The sequence below is a fragment of the Plectropomus leopardus genome, chromosome 17 (assembly GCF_026936395.1).
Source record: "Plectropomus leopardus strain MGB_pleo_1.0 chromosome 17, ASM2693639v1, whole genome shotgun sequence".
NCBI classification, from domain to species: domain Eukaryota; kingdom Metazoa; phylum Chordata; class Actinopteri; order Perciformes; family Serranidae; genus Plectropomus; species Plectropomus leopardus.
This window is the reverse complement of record NC_142192.1, coordinates 20183352-20204716: the sequence shown is the minus strand read 5'-3', so window position 1 is coordinate 20204716 and position 21365 is coordinate 20183352. Positions and strand designations below refer to the sequence as shown.

Genomic DNA, 21365 nt, shown 5'->3' with positions numbered 1-21365 from the left:
GCGTCTGCCGGGGAGATTTGCTTTTTCTTTTCATTTTTCTTTTCTTTTAGGGCAGATTAATCCAATTTAAGGTAGTAGAGATGGAAACAGACATAACATAAAAAATGTTTTTTCATGCCCTGGTGAATTTTAAGATTTCAGGCAATTTTGCCCTCCATAATTGTATTATTTCAGACTAGTGGAAAAGAAAGTTTTCAAAATACACATTAAAGTGTTTATTTTAATTCGCGTTTCTGTTTTGGAAATCGGTTCAGAGAGCACATATTTAATTGAATATGGCCTCATTTTCATGTTTAAAAATAAAGTTTAAATACAAAAAAGTATTATCATAATGTAAGAAATCACCTTGGGAAGTTTCATGGTGATATCTATTCGTTAAAGTTTTTACTTCACCCACCTGTAGTGTTATTTTTGCTCAAAAATGTATGAGATTTTACAATACATATGGGACATTTTGTTAAAATGTTTTTTTGTTTTGTTCTTATCTATATTCTGAAGGTTTTAAGGGCAGAGTTTTTTCATATATCATTTATAGCCTGATTTATATAACTCCTATATAACTATTCCTAAAAATGATGAGTATTGATTTTTGTAATGGCTGCTGACAGTCATCTCTGATTTATGAAGTGATAAATACAGTTTCAGACAAAACATTTCAGAAAATTTGTAATACAAAAAATATTTTTCTTTGTGTATGTAATCAACTAAGTTTCATGGTGATATCACTTAGTTAAATTTTTTACCTTATTCACCTGTAGTGTCTCCCTTGAAGTCTGACTTTTAATTCAGTACATGTGATACCGAAGGCCACATGCCTGCTGTGAGCTGTGAAAAAACAGCTCAGGTCTGGACCTGATTTAGAGATAATTACAGATATCTGTTCCGGTGTTGAATTGTCAAGGTGCAGGGTGGGTATGTGTTTGCAAAAACTTAAAACTTAAAAAAGTTTTTCAATGACATTTCTCGTTCTTTTGCTGAGTATGGAATGAATAATTGTGTTGTGTTAATGCGTTTTCTTTTTTGGAAGTGCTCAGCGTGAATTGTCAGAAGGTAATTTGCACATTGGTTTTGAGATATCCTGCTGACTAACAGACAAACACAAAAATGTGACTAAAAATATAAGCTCTTTGGTGCAACTATGCATTATGCAAGAGTTTATAAATCTGGTAACAAGACTGCATATTCATATTTCTGCATCTGTGGATACACTTATTTTGAGATCATACATTTGCTAAGAGTTTATGTGTCTATGAATAGTACAAATAGTACATATGTAGGTTTAATACATAGTTAAATGCACATTCAGTTGTCATTTACATTTTCTTGGTGGTGGTTTGCTGTTTGTCTTAGTTATCTTCCTTGTTGATTTCCCACTACATCCGTCATACACAGCAGTGCTTGGCCCAGCAGCACCCTCCTCAGATCTCATAAGCCTCCTCCTCCCAAGTGCTTTTCATATTTTTATTTACTCCCCGCTGTCCGCTGCTGTTGCAGGACGGTGATGATAAAGAGCCCAGTTGAGTTGACAGTTTACTGCAGAGATAGAGCGCGAAAAGAGGACATGGATCTGCTGGGCCCTTTCTCTGCCTGCGTTCTGCCTGTCACCGTAATCTATACAGCTCCCCCCGGTGCTAACACACACTCCATAATGTGATTTGTCAACATTGTACAACATAAAAGAAGCCCGAGCGCTAATAGAGAGAGAAAAATCAAACAGAGAGGGTCAGCGCCGCAGAGGTGTGACGGGAAATAGATATGACTGTTATGCCCCGACATCCCTCTCCTCTCCCTGCAGCGCAATCTGCTGCTCAACTGTTGATACCACTTCATGTCTTTTTCACTCATCAGTAGATGGCCAGTTAAAAGAAGGGACGGGATTTTTGTGTGTATTTCCTGGAGTGTGCTTGTGTTTGGACAGAGCTCAGGTTGTTGAGGACGTGTGAAGTGAAGCAACAGTATGTGTGTCACACACTATTGCTGAGGGTGAGCTGCTGTTTGAGGAAGTAATCCTTTCTAGTGTTTGTCTAGAGAGTTAACACTCACTGCTAAAAGACTTTTCTGAGCCATGATTGATGGTCTTTTATTCCTTTGGAGTTTTGTCTAAATTTGCCATTAAAGGTACCCTGTGGAGCTTTCATTTATTTTAACACATTTGCTTACTTGTTGTGAAATGTGGAATGACACATTTCAGCACTGCATTATTTATTACAGTTAGAGAAAACTCAAAAGATTTTGTTTTTACTCACAATTGGAATTGCATTGTTATAATAATAATTATTATTATCATCTGCTTCAAACCCAAATACAATTCTGAAAACACCCTACAGGAGCACCACTTTATTTTTTATTGTCTTTATTGTTTTGTTTTTATTTTATTTTACATTAATTTAAACAGTTGACAACCTTCCTCTTGCTGCCTTGGCAGTGCCGTGCAGCCATCCAGCCATCTGCCAGCACATAATAACACTGCAGACAGTCCTGTCCGGCCGTGCTCTCAGCTGATGTCGTCCAATGGCTTAGAATGCAGAAGCGGTGGCATTTGGCATTTGGATCTTATGTTGAAAGCCCTGCAAAAGCCGCAGTATTTGACGACTTCAGAATGAGAAAAGGCTGCATAAATTAGATTTAAGTCTCCCTTGTCAGTCAAAACTTGTTTCCGTTAAAATCACAACCAAAAATACAAAAAGTAAAATTTTTACACACAATTTGAGCTTTGTAAATACCTTGTATTAGCATCACAAAGAATAATATATGTAATTATTTGTACAATGCAAAAAGTTTCCTTCCTGGTTTCCTCTTGAAGCTTGAGTCAGCACCTGGTTAGCCTAGCTTAGCATTAAGACTAGAAGCACGGGGAAACAGCTAGCCTGGCTTTACTGAAAATTCAAAAATATGGCTACTAACAAGTTCAAGTTCTTTATTGTCATGTGCAAAACGATTCAAGCAAAGAAGTCAGTGGCAATACCAGTGTGTAAGGTGTTATTTAGCAACCTGTTGCTGTTTCCAGCGGCTTTTAAAGCCCCAACCGTGTGTGTTTTTTAGGGATCTGTCACTGTTTTTCCAGCAGCTTTTCAGCTCCAAACGTGGGCGTTTTTGTTAGCGAGCTGTCACTGTTTTTTCCTCTTGGATAGTGCTACCAAGAGTGCATTTTAGCATTTGCATGATCTTTACCTTACCACATTTGGACCTGAGCATTGTTTAAACATTAAGAAACATAACGTTTCAATGTATCCACTGCATAATGACATACAAAGTGTCTGTAGTTTGCAGAAATGTGCAATGTCAACATTTTCTGCTGATTTGGCTGCATGGCTGATGCACACTTTCTTCAGCCTTTCATCTGGTTGGATTTTGGGATCCGTTAGGGGCCCTAATATCCTGAGATGGGATGGTCCTCATTAACAGAAGGTGCAGCTGTGCAGTAACGTGTTTTTTTTTTTCTACCTGCACTCACTTTTTCACATCGTAGAAACAGACAGCAGAGAACAAGTCGAGGCTGACATCCTGCAGGAGGGGTTAGGGAGCATAAAATATTGTACTAAGTTTAAGTGCAGGTCTTCTTTTGAAACTCTGCCAAAGTAAAAATTGCGTAACTGGACAAATAAAAATGCTAGGATTAAAATAAAATATATATTTTTTTTAAAAAAGCTCAATTTACATGTATTCATAAGATAATAAAAAACAAAAACATGTTTTATAGGATTCTAAAATCAGTATATATTACAAAAAAAACATGTATAAACAGGATTCCAGCTCTGCCAGCAGAAAAGGTCCCCTCTCAAACAGTCCAAGTAATGTGTGAAAAGTCAGTATGAGAGCACAGTGCAGTCTGACTGACACACAGACTGACCTGAATTCAGACTTCAAAGAATTCAAACTCTTACAAAAATGAACTAACTCCTTTCCTGCTTTTCCAGTTTGCATAATGGCAGCTTCATAAAAACTCTTTTACTTGTTACACAATCTGTTTACCTAAACCAAATCCTAAACCTAACACCCTGCAGAAAGCCTGCAAAAATGTCCTTACTTTGGAAACGCACTACTGTTACTGTGAGTCCAGGCCTCGCTGTGCAGGATGGGACAGGTCAGCAACAGGTCTGACTCTGTGTGGTGTGTGCTAGTGTGTAAGTGAGCAGGACGGCGGCCTCCCATCGGAGAGTGAGAGAGCTTAAAGATGGCTTCTGATCACTCCGGGGGCCCCCGCCAGGTCCGGGTCCGAAAGATGAGTGCTCAATGGCGAGCGGCAACCTGAAGAATAGGGCCACAGTGGGGCGTCTGTGGAAGACTGGGTGATCTGAAACCTCCTCATTCTCTCCTCCGTTGTCTTTTTATGCCTCTCACTCGGTCTCCGGTTCTCTGTCTCTGCAGCTATTCAGAGCAGGTTGGGTGAGTCACACAGCTCCTCTGTTCACTCGCTATCTCTCCTTTTTTCTTCCTCCTCTTGTTCTCTTCCTCTTTTTTTTCTGCCCTCTCCCTTCTACTTTTCCCCTTATTCGCCTTTCAATCTCTACTGTATCTCCTGGTCCATCTGTGCACTTCAGGTACTTGGATGGACAGATAAGCACTGATTGGGTTTCGGGGGTGGAGAGGAGGAGGAACAGAGAAGAGTGGGGGTCTGAGAGAGCTGTCTCTTGTTTTCCGTGTTGTAGCTGTTGACTGCTGCTCTGTTTGTGCCTTATCTGTTGAGGTTTCACATTTGCCACAGTAACAATGCAGGGCTTTGTGCACCCCGGGCTCCTTTTTTGTCCTGTTGTTCTGTTGCCTCAGTTCATACAGCAGGTGAACCACAACATCACCGCTCCCCCCATTTTATGTTTAAAAAAACAAAAACAAACTGGCACATGTAGTAGGTTCTTGATGTGTTCACAGGAAGAAGGGTTGAGTTCCTCTTGTTTTTGTTGTTGCCTGAAAATCTGTAATCTCAAAATTGTGGACTTGTTATTGTTATATCAGTAATAATTTGTTTTCAATAAGTAATCTTAAAGTTCAAGGGAAAGTCAATGTGTTATTATGTTGTTATTTTATTATCCTGTACTAATTATTTGTCCACACTGGCCGCTGTTTAAAAGAGGTTGACAAGGTCTTGCTTTAATACTAAAAGCTGCTCTCTGCCAGCTTTGAATTTTGGCATCATCTGTGTACACAACTGCTAACTGCATTGGCCTTTGCCTTTAGTTTATTGATCCTTTCTGGTCGACAATCTGCAGGGCTATTTACTCTATTTAGGACCTTGCAAAGTTACCCATCACTAGCTGACTGTCTATAGATTTTCAATATCCTTTTTTAAGCCAGATGCTATTATTACCCAAGTGTCTGTGGCCACCAACAATGCTAGTTACACCGGGGATGTAAATAGCCAATAGCTGCATTTCCATCAAAGGCTTTTGGTTTAGTGCCTATGGAACCAAAAGTATCACCTACAAACAGGTACCTAGACCCTAGATCTGTTTTGTGTTTCTACCACAGACAGTACTCTTACATGTGGGAGTCTGCACCCTGTTTATTGTCCACAGAATGGGGCTGCAGGCTGCAGTGAGAGTCTCTCTCTATGGGATATGAATAAATAGCAGGTTTGTGCAATGTCTCTTGTCAGGAAAGAGCAGGGGTTTAGTGCTGCTGGAGGACAAAGATGCTTCCCCAAGTGTTTTTTTTTCTCTACGAGAGGATTTGAATATATGCAGCTAACATAATCCAGTTTAAATTAATATAATTTATAATGCTTAAAGATCCACTCATTACTAAAAGTGTATATCATCCAAGAGAGACAATAACAGATAGCGTGGTCAAAGTTGTCATATTGAAATTTAAGGTGTGTTGATAGGTGTCATGAGTCATCAACTAATGCATTGAGTAATATTACAAGTTAATGTTCCACCTTAAAAGCTGCCAGCAGTTGGCCCAGTGAATTAAATTCTTTTTTCTCAGTGTACAGCTGCTGCTAGAGGCTACGAAACATCTTTGAATTTTGTAACTGGAGTTTAAAAAAGCTGGATAAAGACAGGGAGAGGAGCCAGCATCAGGGCAAGGCTGACCCAACTTGGACTGAGAGCTGTTCCTCTACCAAGCCGTCTTCTTGCTATTGTTCGCTCACAGGAGAAAAAAGTGGATGTGATGTGTTTGAGGCTCATTCAGCAACGGTAAATCAGAGACTGCTCTGTGCAGATCTTCACAGCGACATGGTTAACCCCTAAATGAAAAACTCAATAGTACTGTCATAAGAGACTGTATAAAGGGTACTTCCACACAGTTCTTTCAGACTTGGTAGTTACTTCATAAGGAGTCACAAGATTAAGTAACAAGATGGAAGAGCAGAAAAACGAATTCACAAGATTGCATTTGTTCTTTGCATTTTAGGTGATTCGGGCACTGTTATTCAAACTAATGCAACTGCAAGCAAAAAAGGCAGCCTTTAAATGGGCTACATTTAGTAGATCACTGACGGGGGGTAAGATGTAGATGTTGCTTTGCTTTTCGGAGTCACAAGCCTAAAGAGTTTAGAGCCACTTCTCTCAGAAATTCAAAGGCAAAAGACTTATATACTTTTTGTTTTCAACCCTGTATAGTGTATCCTTAACATGAAAATCACAAAAATTATATGGGACACGAGCATTTAGGGGACCTGTTTTTCGTCGTCCTCTTTGGCACCCATTCGTTCCGGCAGCCCAGTACCCTCCCTGAACTCTATGGTGTCTTTCCAGTGAACTGCAGGTGTAAGTAATAGCCTGAACTGGATAAACTGGATAAATATCAACCCCCCCCTTCCCTCCTACTCTCCACTCTACCTCTCCTCCTCATTTTTCTGGAACCCCCCCAGGGTCTCCAGCGTCCTCTCCACTTTCCACGGCAGTGATAAGATGTCGACACGATTAAGAGCGAAAGCTAATCTGCCGCTCTGCCTCTCTCCCCTCGGCTGTGCTGAATGCTCAGGCAACACAAAACGCTGCAGCCGAGTCCAAAGAGTCGGACAGCCAGTCGATGGCAGGAACAGAGAGAGAGAGAGAGGGAGGGAGGGAGGGAGAGAGAAAGAGGAGGAGGCCAGGTGGACAAGGGGTTGGATTGTAGCTAAATAATTAATGGGCGGCACTTTCGTTTTTTAATCTGTAAATGAGAAGGCCTAAGATGGCGGGGCCGTCGCTCTGACACCCTATCCCTGGCCCATTAAGATAACAAGATGTTGGATAATGATCTCGGTTAAGGTGCAGTTTATCAGTCCAGGGGGAAGTGGCCTCGTCTCCCAGGTGGCTGGGCCTGTGTCCCCTGGTGCCCCAACATTACATCTCAACATGGCCTTATCTAAAGAACAGAATGGAAAGACACTATGGCGAGAGAAAGTTTATATAACCCCTTGAATCACCAGCAAATTGGCTTGATTTCTTTTAAAATCATGGGTCCAACTTGACAAAAAATGGCCCAAAAAATAGCAGAATAACAGTAAAAAGTTAGAAGTGAATTAAATGAAAATCAACCAAAAATAAAGGAAAGTAAAATACAAAAAGAGACGAGTAAATTGCCTTTAGAAAGTGCGGAAAAGGTAATAAAATAATATTTTTTTCTGTAACATAATTTCAGATAAATAATTATAAGAATTATAATATAGTGTTCTGGACATTTTTTCTTTTTGTATTATCTGATTTCCTCACAGACAGTGGTCAAGCCATTTTCTTGTCAGTCTTTACTATTTTCTTGCCAAGTTGCTTATTGCCTTTTTCCATGTTTTCAAAAGACATAAAACCAATTTCGAACCAGGTCGCAGAAGTTTAAACGCTTCTGAAAGGCGTTGGAATGCAGCACAACAAAACTGATGGCGAGCTAGGTTTCAGAGGGTTAATATAGCACCTTTCACAGAGCATGGTCACAAATAGCTTCGCTAAAGTAAAAAATAATAATACCATCAAGACAGTTAGCTGTCCCTAATTTAACTAATATAGCTATCTAACTGAGTAAGTACACTCACCCCTATTCTTCATTGAGTTACAGGTGTGGGGTATTTATTCACGGTAAACTAGTGACGATAATTATGTTATTATATAATATATGAACATGACCTCAAGCTGACCTCCATACTGCCCATTGTGTTGTGTATTTGTTTGCATAAGAGTGTCAACAACATTTTAGGGGTTCAGGGGTTTCCTGACCGTGATAACACTTGTACTTGTTGACTTGAGCAAGTCTGAAGAAAATTACAGAGCATTTCAAAGACGACCCAGCATAGCTTAACAGTAGCCTGCAGCTGTTTTTTTTTGGAGTGAATGACTCAAAGTCTTGATAGTCCTTAGTTTGGCAACCTCTGCCAGTGAGCCTAAAAGTCCATTGCTGAAAATGGCAAGATGGCCTGCAGCAATTGGTGAACTTGCCGGTTGGCAGGGTTGGGGGGTATCTCTCCGGATGTTTTCATCCCAAGATTTTTCTGCGGAGTGAGTACTCTTGACTGTCATGCTACTTTTTGCAGCTGTGGCCATGCAGGCAGCAGCACAGAGGGAGAGAGACAGAGACAGGCACCGTAAAGTGAAGAAGTGGTGAAAGAGCAAGTTAACACGATACCATCTCTGGCTTTTGTAGATATTTATTGTCTGCAAAACCGGTTGTTGTTGTTAACTTGTTTTCTATATGACATGAATGCCGCTGTCACACTGAATGTCCCGCAGAGCCCGTTAAGTCTTTAAAACTTTTGTATGGAAAACAAAATGAGTCAAATATTCATATTGAATAGCCAGATCTGATTCAACTAGCATAATTCTGAGTCGGGTACCACCCAAGAACTAATAGTTCTGCTGTGCCAGATGCTGCAGACAAATACTGAAGGAGGGTACACTGAGTTTAGCAGCTCTGCCCTCTTCTGCATCCTTGTGTTCGAGGTGTGATTCATTCTCAGCGTGTCCCCACAGCTGAAACCTCTGATCCTATCATTTATTTTACCCCAGCAGCAGCAGCCCCCCTCCCCCCCGCTGCACTCTACCTAGGTAAACACCTTTGTACAACACGCAGCTCAAGGGTGTCCTTTGGTTGCACATTTATAAGCTTCAAATGAGTAAACCCGCAGGACACGCGCTGGCAAATATCAGAGCAGTCTACAGTCTCAGGTCAACACTTGTGTCCTGTGGCGGAGGAGAGGAATAAAAAAGAAAAGAGGAAGACAGAAGAGATGGAGGAAGGAGAAAAGAGAAGATACAGACGAGCAAAAAAAAAAATAACAGGAAGGAAAAAGAAAAAAATCAAGGCAATCGAGCAGATGTGATGATTGTGTGATTCTCCGTGATGATTGTGTGAGTCTTGGTGTCATCTCCGACACTGGTGTTTCCCCCGGAGGCTTGTAGAGATGAAGTGCTGCAAGTCATGGCATCTGTTCACTACTGCTACCAAGAAACCACTGGAGATACACAATGTTTCACAAACAACCTCTTCTAACCACACATTATACACACAATTGCAGTCTCTATACAGCACATACTTAACGTACACATAACAAAGGCTTGTCTTGTGACTCTTACATTCCTACCTTTTTTTACTCCATGAGTCCTGAAAAGCAGTGATCAAAACTTTTAAGGATATGAACAAAAAACATGGTGTATCAAGGTTCATAAGGTTCAAGGTGCTTAAAGTGCTTTGAGGTACTCGAATTGGACATCCAGAAATTTAAGTGCTGGAATACCTTGAAAATCAGACATTTTTAACTTGATCCTTAAAAAGTACTTGAATATAATTGAGGAGAACAGAAAGGTACATTATTTCATGAAACATATTAGAAAAATGTTTTAAACTAAAATGCTGAAAAAGAAGGCTCGCTTGCAAAAAAAGTATGAGCTCAGAGTGACAATGAGTTGGTACACGCCAGTAAATAGTCAGTGCCAAACCTGCAAAACATTTGCAATGGAGCAGTAATTTGGCAGTAAATAAGCAGCTGTGTGTCTTTGGGTGTGGATGGTGGAGCAAATTTTCATAATTCTCTTGGAGCCAATTGTTTAAAGTTTATTTTATCCTATCCTTATTTTATCCTTGAAACTAAAAATGAGTGGTTGAAGCCTGTGCATCTCCATCTTATGTGAAGTAATTTGAAAACAGAGTTTGCATTGTAGTAATCACTGAGTTCCCGCTCATATACCCGTCTGTGCAATGATAAGCAGCACCATTGATGCTCACTACATTGAAAATTCCATTTTAAGAAGTTTATAGCATGTTTCATGCAGATCTGTCGTCCCTGGTGCTTTGTTGTCCCTAAGACCTATTCACTGGGATATTTTTGAATAACTGTCTTTTCAATAGAAAGCAGTTTCAAGTAAAATAGAGTATGGAGTTTCAAGGAGTATGGCCTTAATAGTCACTAATTTGGTAAAACATAAGTGTCATGGCAAAGAAAAAAAAATACTCACTATCAAAGGTACATCTCTGGTCAGAAAAAAAGTATGTGTTTTCTTACACACCAGTATACTGTATATATTTGACACATCCAAACTATGGATGAGGAGAGTTTAAATGAGTAGCATTGCAGCTCAGGCCTTGAACTGTCAACAAATCTTCCCTAAAGAGCTGAAGCTCACAAAATGCAAATCTGTCTTGAGAATAGGTCTGCAGTAAGTGCACAACACACAAACTGCAGCTGCTCAGGCTCCCAGTATAACCCCCAGCACACTGTGTAGCACTTATCACACACACATAGATTTCCAAGGCTAAGTGACCTGCATGCTCTCAGCTTTGAATGACATAAGTACCTGAGTAGCCTTGGGTTCTCTACCCAACCTGAACACACTTATTTGGCAGCTGATGGCAATGCAGGCCGCTTCCATGGTCATCCATCAGATCCTGGGGGTAATGTCTATAAACACACTCGACTTACATCAGCCAGGATAAAGGCCTCTATTAAGAAAATGAATAATACCAACTTGGGGGGGGTGACCTCAGGCCGGTCACGTGTCATCAAGACTGACACCCGATTGGCTGCATTGGTTTGTATCTGTGTTACTGAGGAGGCGGTCCGGAGGTTGACGGATGCTCGAGGCCGAGGCGAGATGGGCTACAGAGTCAGCCGTTTCAGTCCCGTGATCTAATCTGTTACCCATCATGCATCCTGCTTCACTAATGAAAAGGCAAGGTCCCATCCGTCACAGGCAGCTATGGTAAATGGAATTTTAACCCCCCCCCACCCCCTTATACTGAATGAAGCTCCTCAGGCACAAATGCCTGCAAACATGTGCAAAAGGCCCTGGATGATGGACGATCATTGCAAAAGACCCCAGAGCAACGGCAAATTAATATCAAGAGGCAAAAAATCAGTGACGACTCCTGCTTATTATAGATGCTCCTCTGCTTTCTGTCACTTCGCTCAGCAACAAATGAAGAAAAGCTCAGCTGAGCCTTCGTTTCTGTGTATCAAGACTAGCAAAGACGATCCACATTGTCTTCATGACCGCTCTCCTTTAAGGGGCGGCGGTGAACATGGCATGTCACACCACATGCCATTTGATTTTAGTTGGAGGGGGCTTAAAGGATCATTTCTGTAAAAAAAAAAAAGAAAAAAAAAGAAAAAGCATAATAGCTACAGAATAAATATTAGGTGTGTGCATACTATGCTGGCCTTGTGCAAATTTCTTTTTGTAAAGATATGTTTTGGGCTTTTTTGGCCTTTATTGGATAGGACAGAGAGTAAGTGCAAAGGGCCGAGGCTGGATTCACACTTCATCCAGTGAGCCACCAATGCCCCAGCCTTGTGCAGATTCTTAAAGGAAGGCATTATCCTGAAAGCTGAAATAATCTCTAATGGTCAGACAATTATTATAAAAGCACTGAGGTCTCATATGTTTTGTGATAAGCTACTGCTGAAAGAGACTGAAAGAGATCAATTTATATAATATTAAAGGAAGCAAGGTCCTCTTGTAGTGATCATAGACCATACTTCAGTGAAATATGAAAAGAAAAATGGGTAACACTTTCTATGAAGACCACATCTATAACGCATTATGAAGACATCCATAGTGAATTATAATGCATTCATAATGCTTTATGACTACGCTCATAAACACACATACTGTTTACTGATGCACCATATCAATAGGCATAAAACATTATATATGTGACTTCTAATGAATGATAAGCATCAAGTGTCTTATGGATGCTTTTGACTAGTTATGCACTATAGGTTGAATGATGGGGGTTATAATTCTTTATACATACCAATACTAACTGTAGCCATCCCTTCTCTCTTCACAGAGCCCTTCCAATCCACAAGTGTTTATCGAGCAATATGTTTTCTCACTTGTTTACTTGTATCTCTTTTAACACCGAAACACTGAATGAGCCCAATTAGTACCCGTTACTGAACCGCTGTTCTGCTGAATTATTATGAAAGCATTCTTTTCAAAGAGAAATGTCTTTGGTCTTCTACAGAGGCTCAATGTCACCTTCAGACATGGTGCTCCCCACCCACAGCTGAACCAAAGTCCTCTGTTATTCTTCTGTACAGCACCAGCCGCCTCACTGTTTGATACCCAGAGGTTCTTCACTCTCTGTTCCCACTAGTGCTCTGTTTCTGAGCTTAAATCCAGCATTTGAAGCTCCACAGAGCTCCCAGCAGGGACACACCAACTCCCTTTTTCTCTCAGCCTTAATGGCAATGAAAAGAAAAAAAACATCCAGCACATTGTTATACAGGCTGTCGTGACATTATGATATCCAGTGGCAGGAGAATTTAAATGAAGCTGTGTGGATGTTTTAGAAAATAGGCGGCTACAGAAGATTAGAAGGAAAATTAGGTTAACGTCGTGAGAGACTTCTTTTCATGAACCAACCCCCCTCTCTGTCTGTTTCCTCAGGGTTTTTTCCGCCGAAGCATCCAGAAGAACATGGTGTACACGTGTCACCGGGACAAGAACTGCATTATCAACAAGGTGACGAGGAACCGCTGTCAGTACTGCCGCCTGCAGAAGTGCTTCGGAGTGGGAATGTCCAAAGAGTGTGAGTTTTAGACCCAATTTACACAGTGTGATGATATGGAATTTAATTAAATATTATCAGGGTGTGAAATTAGTGGTTTATTTAGGTGTATATATTAAATAGTTTACAGTGGTGCTGTTACAGAGGCTTTTCCACCCAAACAAATAATAATAGCAATGCATTTTATTTGTAGGTGCCTTTTTGAAGCACCTAGGGACACCTCACAAGACACATTTACATTCTCTGAATGTATAATTACAGGAAATAATTTAGAGGAATATAAAAACAATTTGGCCCTTTCTTTAACTTTTACAAAATGCCAAACCTGCAACATGTTTAAATATAGAAATATGCACATAAAACATGCAAGGTTTTTAAAGAGGCAATTTTTTTTAGGTAGCATGATAGCATACAAAGTGAATGAAAAGATGTGATCAGACTTAAAATGTTTCAACTTGAGCTTTTCCCTTCAATTTCTGTCGGAACAATCCATTTATTCATTTCCTTTGCTGCAATACATTCAATACTACTAATACTATAATAGACTAATACTAGTCCAGTGCGAATAGGGCTTTCGCTGGAACAGATCAGTCAGAAAACACTGTTTAGATGTTTAAAATTCTGTTGGTTAACTTGACTCAACTCCAGCGGTAGAAAATCCAATAATAACCTTGACACTTGGCTAAAAATGATGACACATTGGTATCAAATGATGAGATGTAATGGAGCACTCACTATACACGCACATGTTTGATGCACCACATTATTAGTTACACACACCAATGTATGTGATATAACCATGGCCAAAAACACTAATTAGACTATTTCATTAAAACTATTTCATCATGCTGTCAGAGCCAGGAGTTTCATTCCATCAGTGCTTATCAAAGAGATATTCTGCAGTTCACATTTACTTAACAGAGTACAGTGATACAGCAGGAATGCAGTAGGGAAGAAAATTACATGTTGTATTTAGCCAAATTACCTTTTTTGTGAGAGTTTTACATTCCAAACACACATTTAATTTGGATTTCTTATATGTTTGGGGGATTTTCAAGCTGCAAGTAACACCATAAAACTTGTGTCATAAAGAGGCTGCCTGACAAGAAAAGGACCTAAATTCATGTTTGAATCTTGGGATGACCTAATTTTCAGTCATTACTATTCTGTCTGAATCTGTTTTGAGTAAGTCAGAGTAGCTCTGCCTGCAGCTTGGGTTCAAGTTGGGTCCAACTATAAATAAACTCACGTTAGGTTTCCATTCAAATACAGGGCAAATTTTACCAGAATTTTCAGAAAAAGAAAATGCAAATTATCCAGTATTTCTAATGGTCCATTACTGTAACAGAACTATGGTCGTTGATATAAAGGTGAAAGAGTAATGGACCCAAGATGCTACCTTGTGGAACTCCCATATAACAAATGGCAGAAAGGCAGCATTTAAACTTTGCCACATAAATACTTGAAATCAGACACAATAAAGGAAAAAATGCATTCAGCTTCAAAGCTTTGAGGTCAGACCTTTAGATGGGCACACATTGGTAGCAAGTTATGTTCAATTCATGGTGCTATTAGCGGTCCCATTCCATTCTTTTTCGCTTTGCCCCTGAGTATTTTGCTTAAAGACTGCACACACAGGGAGTGAGATACAGGTAAACAATTCTCCACACGTTTGCAAATAGTTCTGCTGCAATAATGGACCCATTTATTTCATCCACTTCTGTCATGTGGCTATTAGGAGTTGGTTTATCAAGATACACAATGATAGGCAGTAATTCTCCAATGGGCCATTGTATCATTGCAGAAGAAGAATGTGTATTAACGTAATTAAAAGCATTCTTGTGAAACCTCAAATAGTTGAAGGTTGGCAGTAAAAACCATGATGGAAATATTACATTTCTGTTTGATTCATGTATTAATTTAAGAAAGGTTACAGTCTCCTCATCGCTCCGCACTGATATGATGTTTTCGTCTGCTCCCATATTTCATCTCTTCAGTGACATTTGAGTCACATGCTTCATATAGGTCTTGATTAATTCACTTAGCCTGTGTCCATTGCACTTGGTGGCATTTTTCATTTATCAATACACCAAGGTTTTTTACCTCAGACAAATGAAAAAACTTACATTAAGCTTGATTTTTTGTCTTTTCCTCAAATGTTTCCCGTATCTACACACACAATATGGAAAAGGGATCTAATCAGTCACAAGTGACAACTGCTGTGAGATTTTTCAGGGCCTTTCAAAGAGCAACATATTGGAAGTGAGATGCCTTTTTCGCAGAACACATTTTGACATGTCACAGTAAAGGTAGAGGTGTAAATAAGAAAACAGTTCGACTTAATATCTTTAGCTTCAGGGTCTGGGTATTTTGCATGCTGGTTCACTTTCACACTTTTCACATCATGAGAAACTTGAATAAAAAGAGCCATTGTTAATGTTGTTAGTAACATGTGCCTCTCCTACTCTGACAAATCAAAATGTGTGCTGTGAAAAAGATCTATTTTCACCCTGATTTAATGTCCCCACACATTCAGACATTGTTATATTTCCTGCTGCATGAAAACAGTATTCAGCATTGTTTACAGTACACACTCGGGGGGCGGGGGAAGTGTTTCCAGTTATAGACTGTGAGGAGAGAATTGGATATTTAATGCAAATGAGCTCCAAATGCAAATGCCTGTGTTTTACAAAGCAAGAAAAATAAACACTCAATGTGTATTGAAAATGGGATTGTTTATAGATTGGATTTTGACCCACATTTTTTTTTATTTATTATTATCATTATTTATTTATAAACGTTTTGTATGATTTTTTAGCCCTTTGAAACCTGAGCAAATTAGCCTGATTTCTTTCATAAACATGGAAAGATGTCAGTGAGCAGCAAGAATTATTATCTAAAAACAACCCCCCTTTTTAAAATCATTTTCTAAATCTACTAATTTCTTGCAATCTGTGAAACATTTCTTACCAAGTTGCTTATTGGCCTTATTTCCCATGGTTATAAAAGAAATCACACCAATTTGATCAGGGTTCAAATGTTTAAATGTTGTGAAAGATGTCTGAAAGCAGCAGCAGAAGGATGAAAATTCAAGTTTCAGAGGGTTAACATCTGGCAAGAGCACCTGGCACCCTATTGGGCCATAAGTTGAGTATCACTGGCCTAAGACGTAGTACACTGTAGGTGGAAAAGTTAGTCATTAATACAAGTGTACAGCATTGTACATGTTAGATCAGACCTCATCCAGTGATGGCTGTATTTATCAGTATGATGTGGAGATGACTTAAAGCTGTGGAATCACAAGATAGCTGATTGGGCTCATACATAATTCAATCTTATATATGTTTGCTATAGGCAGTATTTCAGCCAGCGAGGAGGAGTTGCATCATCCACAAAGTTTTTTCGGACATCCGCCCAGTGGGATTGGGAGAATCATATGATGAACAGATAGAAAAAGGCTGCCGAACCTTTGTATTTAAGAAACTCAGTGACTTGCTGCTGTCAATGCCCTCATGTTCGACCTGCTCCATTGTCATCCATAGGAACAGTTTGCATTTCACAGGTTATTGGCATCCTTTGATTGCATCAGCATTTATAGCTCAGGTCCACTTCATGCCCCATTAGCCTCAGGGGGGGACCATTCCTTTCTCTTATGCTGTTTCACACCTCAGCAGAGGAGTCATGGAAAAGATGATGTCTTGATATCCTCAGGCTAACCCCCAACCACCCCCCACCCACAGGGCCACTGATGAGAGAGGGGACTATGCCTTTTCATATATATACATGGATGAAGGTGATTGGTTGGTGTCCTGCTCTGAATGGCAGCACAAGGTCCGTGCTGACCTGATATCGCTTTCAATGTAGGGACTACAGGGTTTGCGATGGTGTCCCAAATCTATTAACAACTAGAGTTGTACACTCAGTAGAGTGAAGATCAACACCAGGTGTGTCTAGGCCCATGTGGGTAGGGAACTGGGAGTGCAGGGCAGGCTGTGCGTCTAGTGTGTATGTATGTCATGGAATGATGGGGAGGCAATGCACAGGTTAAATTATCAAAGTATAACCACAGTAGACAGGCTGTACGCTGACAAACCTTGAACACAATGTACAATGAAACACCTTGCTACGCCCCTATCCTGTCTCAAAAACGGTTGACTTATTCTCGTATTGTGGCTTTCTTTAATAGACCACAACATATTGGGCGTGGAATCAATCTGTAATTGCTTAAGATGACCAAACTTTCTTTGGATCTCAGTTATTGAGCAATGGCAAAGGCCAAAGTGTGGTCTGTGACAGACTATAGAAGGCGTGTTTTTTAGTCGTAAAATTGTTAATCACCACAACCATGGGAGGTCCTTGAGCATACAGTCGCAAAAAACATTAGGCTAATGGGTCCAGTAGTTTGCAAGATGAGCTACCAAGAGACAGATACAAACATGCACGCACACAATCAAACGCATGATCCCCTTAAGGCTTATCCCCTCCACTGAGTTTTTCAAGCTATGTTTAAAAATGCAAATCAACCACATTTGCCAAATTTTTTGAGTTGTAATTTTGAAAGTGTTAGCTAGCATCTGCAAATTTCTTAATAATCCATCCACTACTTTTTAACATACCTTTTAAGTGTTTGTCAAGTGGAAAGTTTCGGTCCTAATCTTGGCTTGGTGCCAGGGATAACCTCAGGGTTTCACCAAAAATTGTCAAAGCACTCTGATCAGTACTTTCCAAGAAACATGGACCAAAATGTTGGACCGAGTGATGTACATTCCCATCCTTATGACGTTTTGAGATTGCTCCAGCATCTTCGTTTGGTTTTAGGAACCACTTCTAACAGAGGTAGAAATGCAAGCCTGTCATAAAACTGACTAAACCATAATTTATCCAACAGTGGATTGAATGACGACGTGTACAGCTCATCGTGGCAAACCTATATGAAGTTATCACCCAACTCTGCAGTTCCCCTCACTGTGGTGCGTTTTAGCGTCTTTCAGCGAACCGTATTGGTTTTATGAAATATGAATAGAATAAAGCTTTTATGCTGCTGTAACAGTTGCAGCTACTGTTACTGACCTTTACTGCAGTTAATTTATTATCTGAACTCTGAAGCACATAATCAGACAGTACAGATCATCCCCATTCAGTTCTTTAACTGTATGTTTGAGCCACTAGCAACCATTCTCAGCTTTTATTATCCCTACTGTTGGAGGCATCCAACGTGGCAGCCAAAGGCTATATAACACCTGAAAGCTTACATTTGTATTGGTAGTAGGGTGTTGAGAGCTCAGTGTGAGACCTGAGTCAGAAGATGGACGGGAACATCTGCTTTCGGACACTAGACTCGTGCTATCATGTGCCTCTGGAGATTACTGAACTGCTGCTTAGAGAGGAACACAAAGGCAGCATTGTTTTATGAGTGTGTGTACGTGATTGTGTCTTTAAGTGTTTGTGTATGTACGTTGCATCAGCAGGTATGTGATTGAATGCGTCATTACACAAGATGTGTCTTCGTATTTTTTCAGTGGTAAGAGATCATGGGTCTCATAATGTCATAAGATATGATTCATTATTAATCTGGTGAATCTGCAGAGCAAGAAGAGGAGGGTAGGACCTGTTAAAACATGCACCGTGCGAGTGTTATTTCTCTCTGTGTGTGTGTGTGTGTGTGTGTGTGTGTGTGTGTGTGTGTACAGTTATCCTTGAAAGAACCAGTTTGAGTTTTTGACCTTAAGAGGGAGGACATTTGGCTAGTCATCACTTCAGACAGACCTTTAAAGGTCTGTTTGAGGGTTCAGGCCTAGCCTGTTTAGCTGGGTTAGGGTCTAGGGCAACCATTTTTTAATTCACAATAAAAATAAAGTGATTAACACTGTGAATTGTTTTTGTACTTTTAGTGTACATAATGTGCCAGAGTTAATAAAGCAGCATCAAAATAGAGCTTGTTTATCAAAAAAAAAGTGCCAGTGGATGGTCCCCAGAGAGAAGGGCTATTGGATGGGTCCAGCAAACCCCAGACTTTTACCTGGGAGCTCATTGTTTACTTCCTGACTGAATGTTAAGCCAAACCACGAAGTTGTTTGTTTTTTTTTTGTTAGCTTTTTCTTAAACCTAGCCATGTGTTTATGTTGCACAAGAAAATAAACAGGCACAATGCATTTAACAGGTATTAATTGTCATGGTCCTGGAATGTCAAGAAAAGACGCAGAAGGATACCAAGGGCAACATATGTAGACATGAACAGTACTGATCAAGCGGCAATATTTGATGAGTTGGTGTGAGAATAACTTGACACATCACAATATCCAGCTGGCTACTATGTAGAGAAAAGCAGGTAGAGTAGCCAACGTGTGGAAAAGCCTCTGAACCAGCAGTGGGACAATCTCTGCCTTGTAAGTTGCATTTGTGCCTCTCTGGTTCCCTTCCTGTTCCAAGGTCATATTTTCACAATATATGTTTCCCATCTGACAGGCCCCTCTCCCCCCAACCCCTGTGTCCCATCAGGACCATTAGCTTAAACTCGATGCTCTGGTGGCAGCAAGGAATAATCATGGTTGCTCAACACCCACCTGGTTAGTGTTAGAGAGCTGCCATGTTAAGTGTTGTGGCGAGCCGCCCGGGCTGCATCACGTGGGCTTCGGATAGATAGTGTTTATTTAGCGCTGCATCTGTTTGGTCAGAGAGACACTATGCAGAGTTTGGCAGCACGCAGATGGCTGGCCGGCGGCTTCTCAAAACGGCCACCGTCTGCGCCTGCTGCCGCCGAGCCACACAGCATCCCAATAAAGAGGCAGAACAGAGGGAAAAATGGCCACACTGCACCAGGGGGCTAGAGGCAGTCGAGAAAAAAGGAAATAAAGAGGAGGACAAAAAACAGAGGGTGGGACATTGCTCATTGACTAAAGGAGAGGGAGATGAGAGTCTCAGAAAGCCGAGGGATTGGAGAGTGACAGTAAGCATTGCTGTGGAGAGTGTATTTAACAGCGTGTCTGAACTCCACTCATTGACCCTTCATCTCATAGTCTAGCACTCTGGAGAGCGCTTCAGAAACACTCGACACTTGCTCATTCACTGCGCTCCCTTAAAGCCCAACAAAGTTGCTATTTGGACGGTTTTCACGCATTTAACACAGTGCGAGTAAATGCCTATCACACATTTCTCAGCGTTTAGTTTAGGATTGTGCGCAGGGTGTGCTCATGTGTTTTCAAGTCAGAGACCCCATTTTAATTACCCCAATTTCAGTAGAGTGCATCCAGGAAATGTTTTTCTGTTAACAGTTTGACTATCTTTGAATTGTATTGAATTTTTTGGAAACATCTGACATCTGACATCTGCCTTTATGCCAAGCATCATCAGCATCAATTGAAGCATTATTTGAGTACATTTTGGTCGTGTAATTGTGAGCTGTAATTATAAAGCAGCATTTATGTGCTATGGGAAAATCTGACATCCAGGACTTTCATATTAAAAACACAGAGTCACATCAAAAGCCCTGACTTTCAAAATAAAAAAAGAATCATCAACCAGTGTGGATTTAAAAAATCTCAAGGTGGTCAAAATTGATCAAAATTTTGAATCTCAAAGTAGTGCTCGAACAATTATCTGCACTGATCAATATTTTGATATAAGCACTGGTCGAAATGACTTTTTATTATGAAAGAGGTTACTCAAAGTTAAGAATCCATAGTTAGTTATTAACAATTCTGCCAACCTGTTCTGTTTAATGAGATTTTTAGCATCTTTGTTTTGATTTTACTATCTGCAAACACACACCTCTTCCTGACTAGACATGATGTGAAAGAGTGAGCAAACATTAGATTGTTTCAGTGTTTCCCACTGAAGATGCTCCAAGTGTCAGCAAACATGCAAAGCAATGAGAAGCTTGTTTGAAATACAGTTCGCTCTGGTTCTGTCTTGGCAAAAAGCAAGATATTGTGAAGGGTTGTTCAGGACTCAGTAGGCACCCAGAATGTTGATGTCACTCCTATTTTATGTGGACAATTCTGGACACATGTCCAGATATCCTACTTGCTTGCTGTATGTTAGGAAGAGGTTCTCATTAACCTGGTTTCAAACAGCTGCCGCTGTTCTTATTAAAAATGCTCCAGTAAACACACCATACACTACCTGTCTAACATTAAAGAGTAGTAGTAAAGTAACTAGTGAACATAGTGGAGCTATTAGCTGATTAAATGCATCATATATACTATCAGGTTTTGGTAAAGACCAAAACTGAAATAGAATTACACTGACTTTTGGACTTAGAGACCATTTACAGCTGGTATTAACATGCATTTTAGTGATCTGAACACAAGTGGACAGCTGGAGATTTTGCTGCAGGCAGAATCCAAAATGATAGATGGTGACTCAACACTTTTGTTCAGTTTGATGTTATGGCAAGTTATGGAACGTTAGCGCACTGTTACCGAAACAGCTGCATTCGTGAA

At 40.2% G+C, this 21365-nt stretch overlaps 1 protein-coding gene across 3 annotated transcripts in view; it reads left to right on the top strand.

Moving 5' to 3' along the window:
* Positions 1–21365, top strand: part of LOC121957629 (retinoic acid receptor beta-like) — a 195594-nt gene that overhangs the window by 134076 nt on the left and 40153 nt on the right. For all 3 annotated transcript variants that reach the window (XM_088090241.1, XM_088090243.1, XM_042506318.2), the window contains one exon: positions 12804–12945. In XM_088090241.1, the coding sequence (XP_087946367.1) occupies positions 12804–12945 (142 nt within the window). The remainder of the gene's footprint in view (positions 1–12803; positions 12946–21365) is intronic.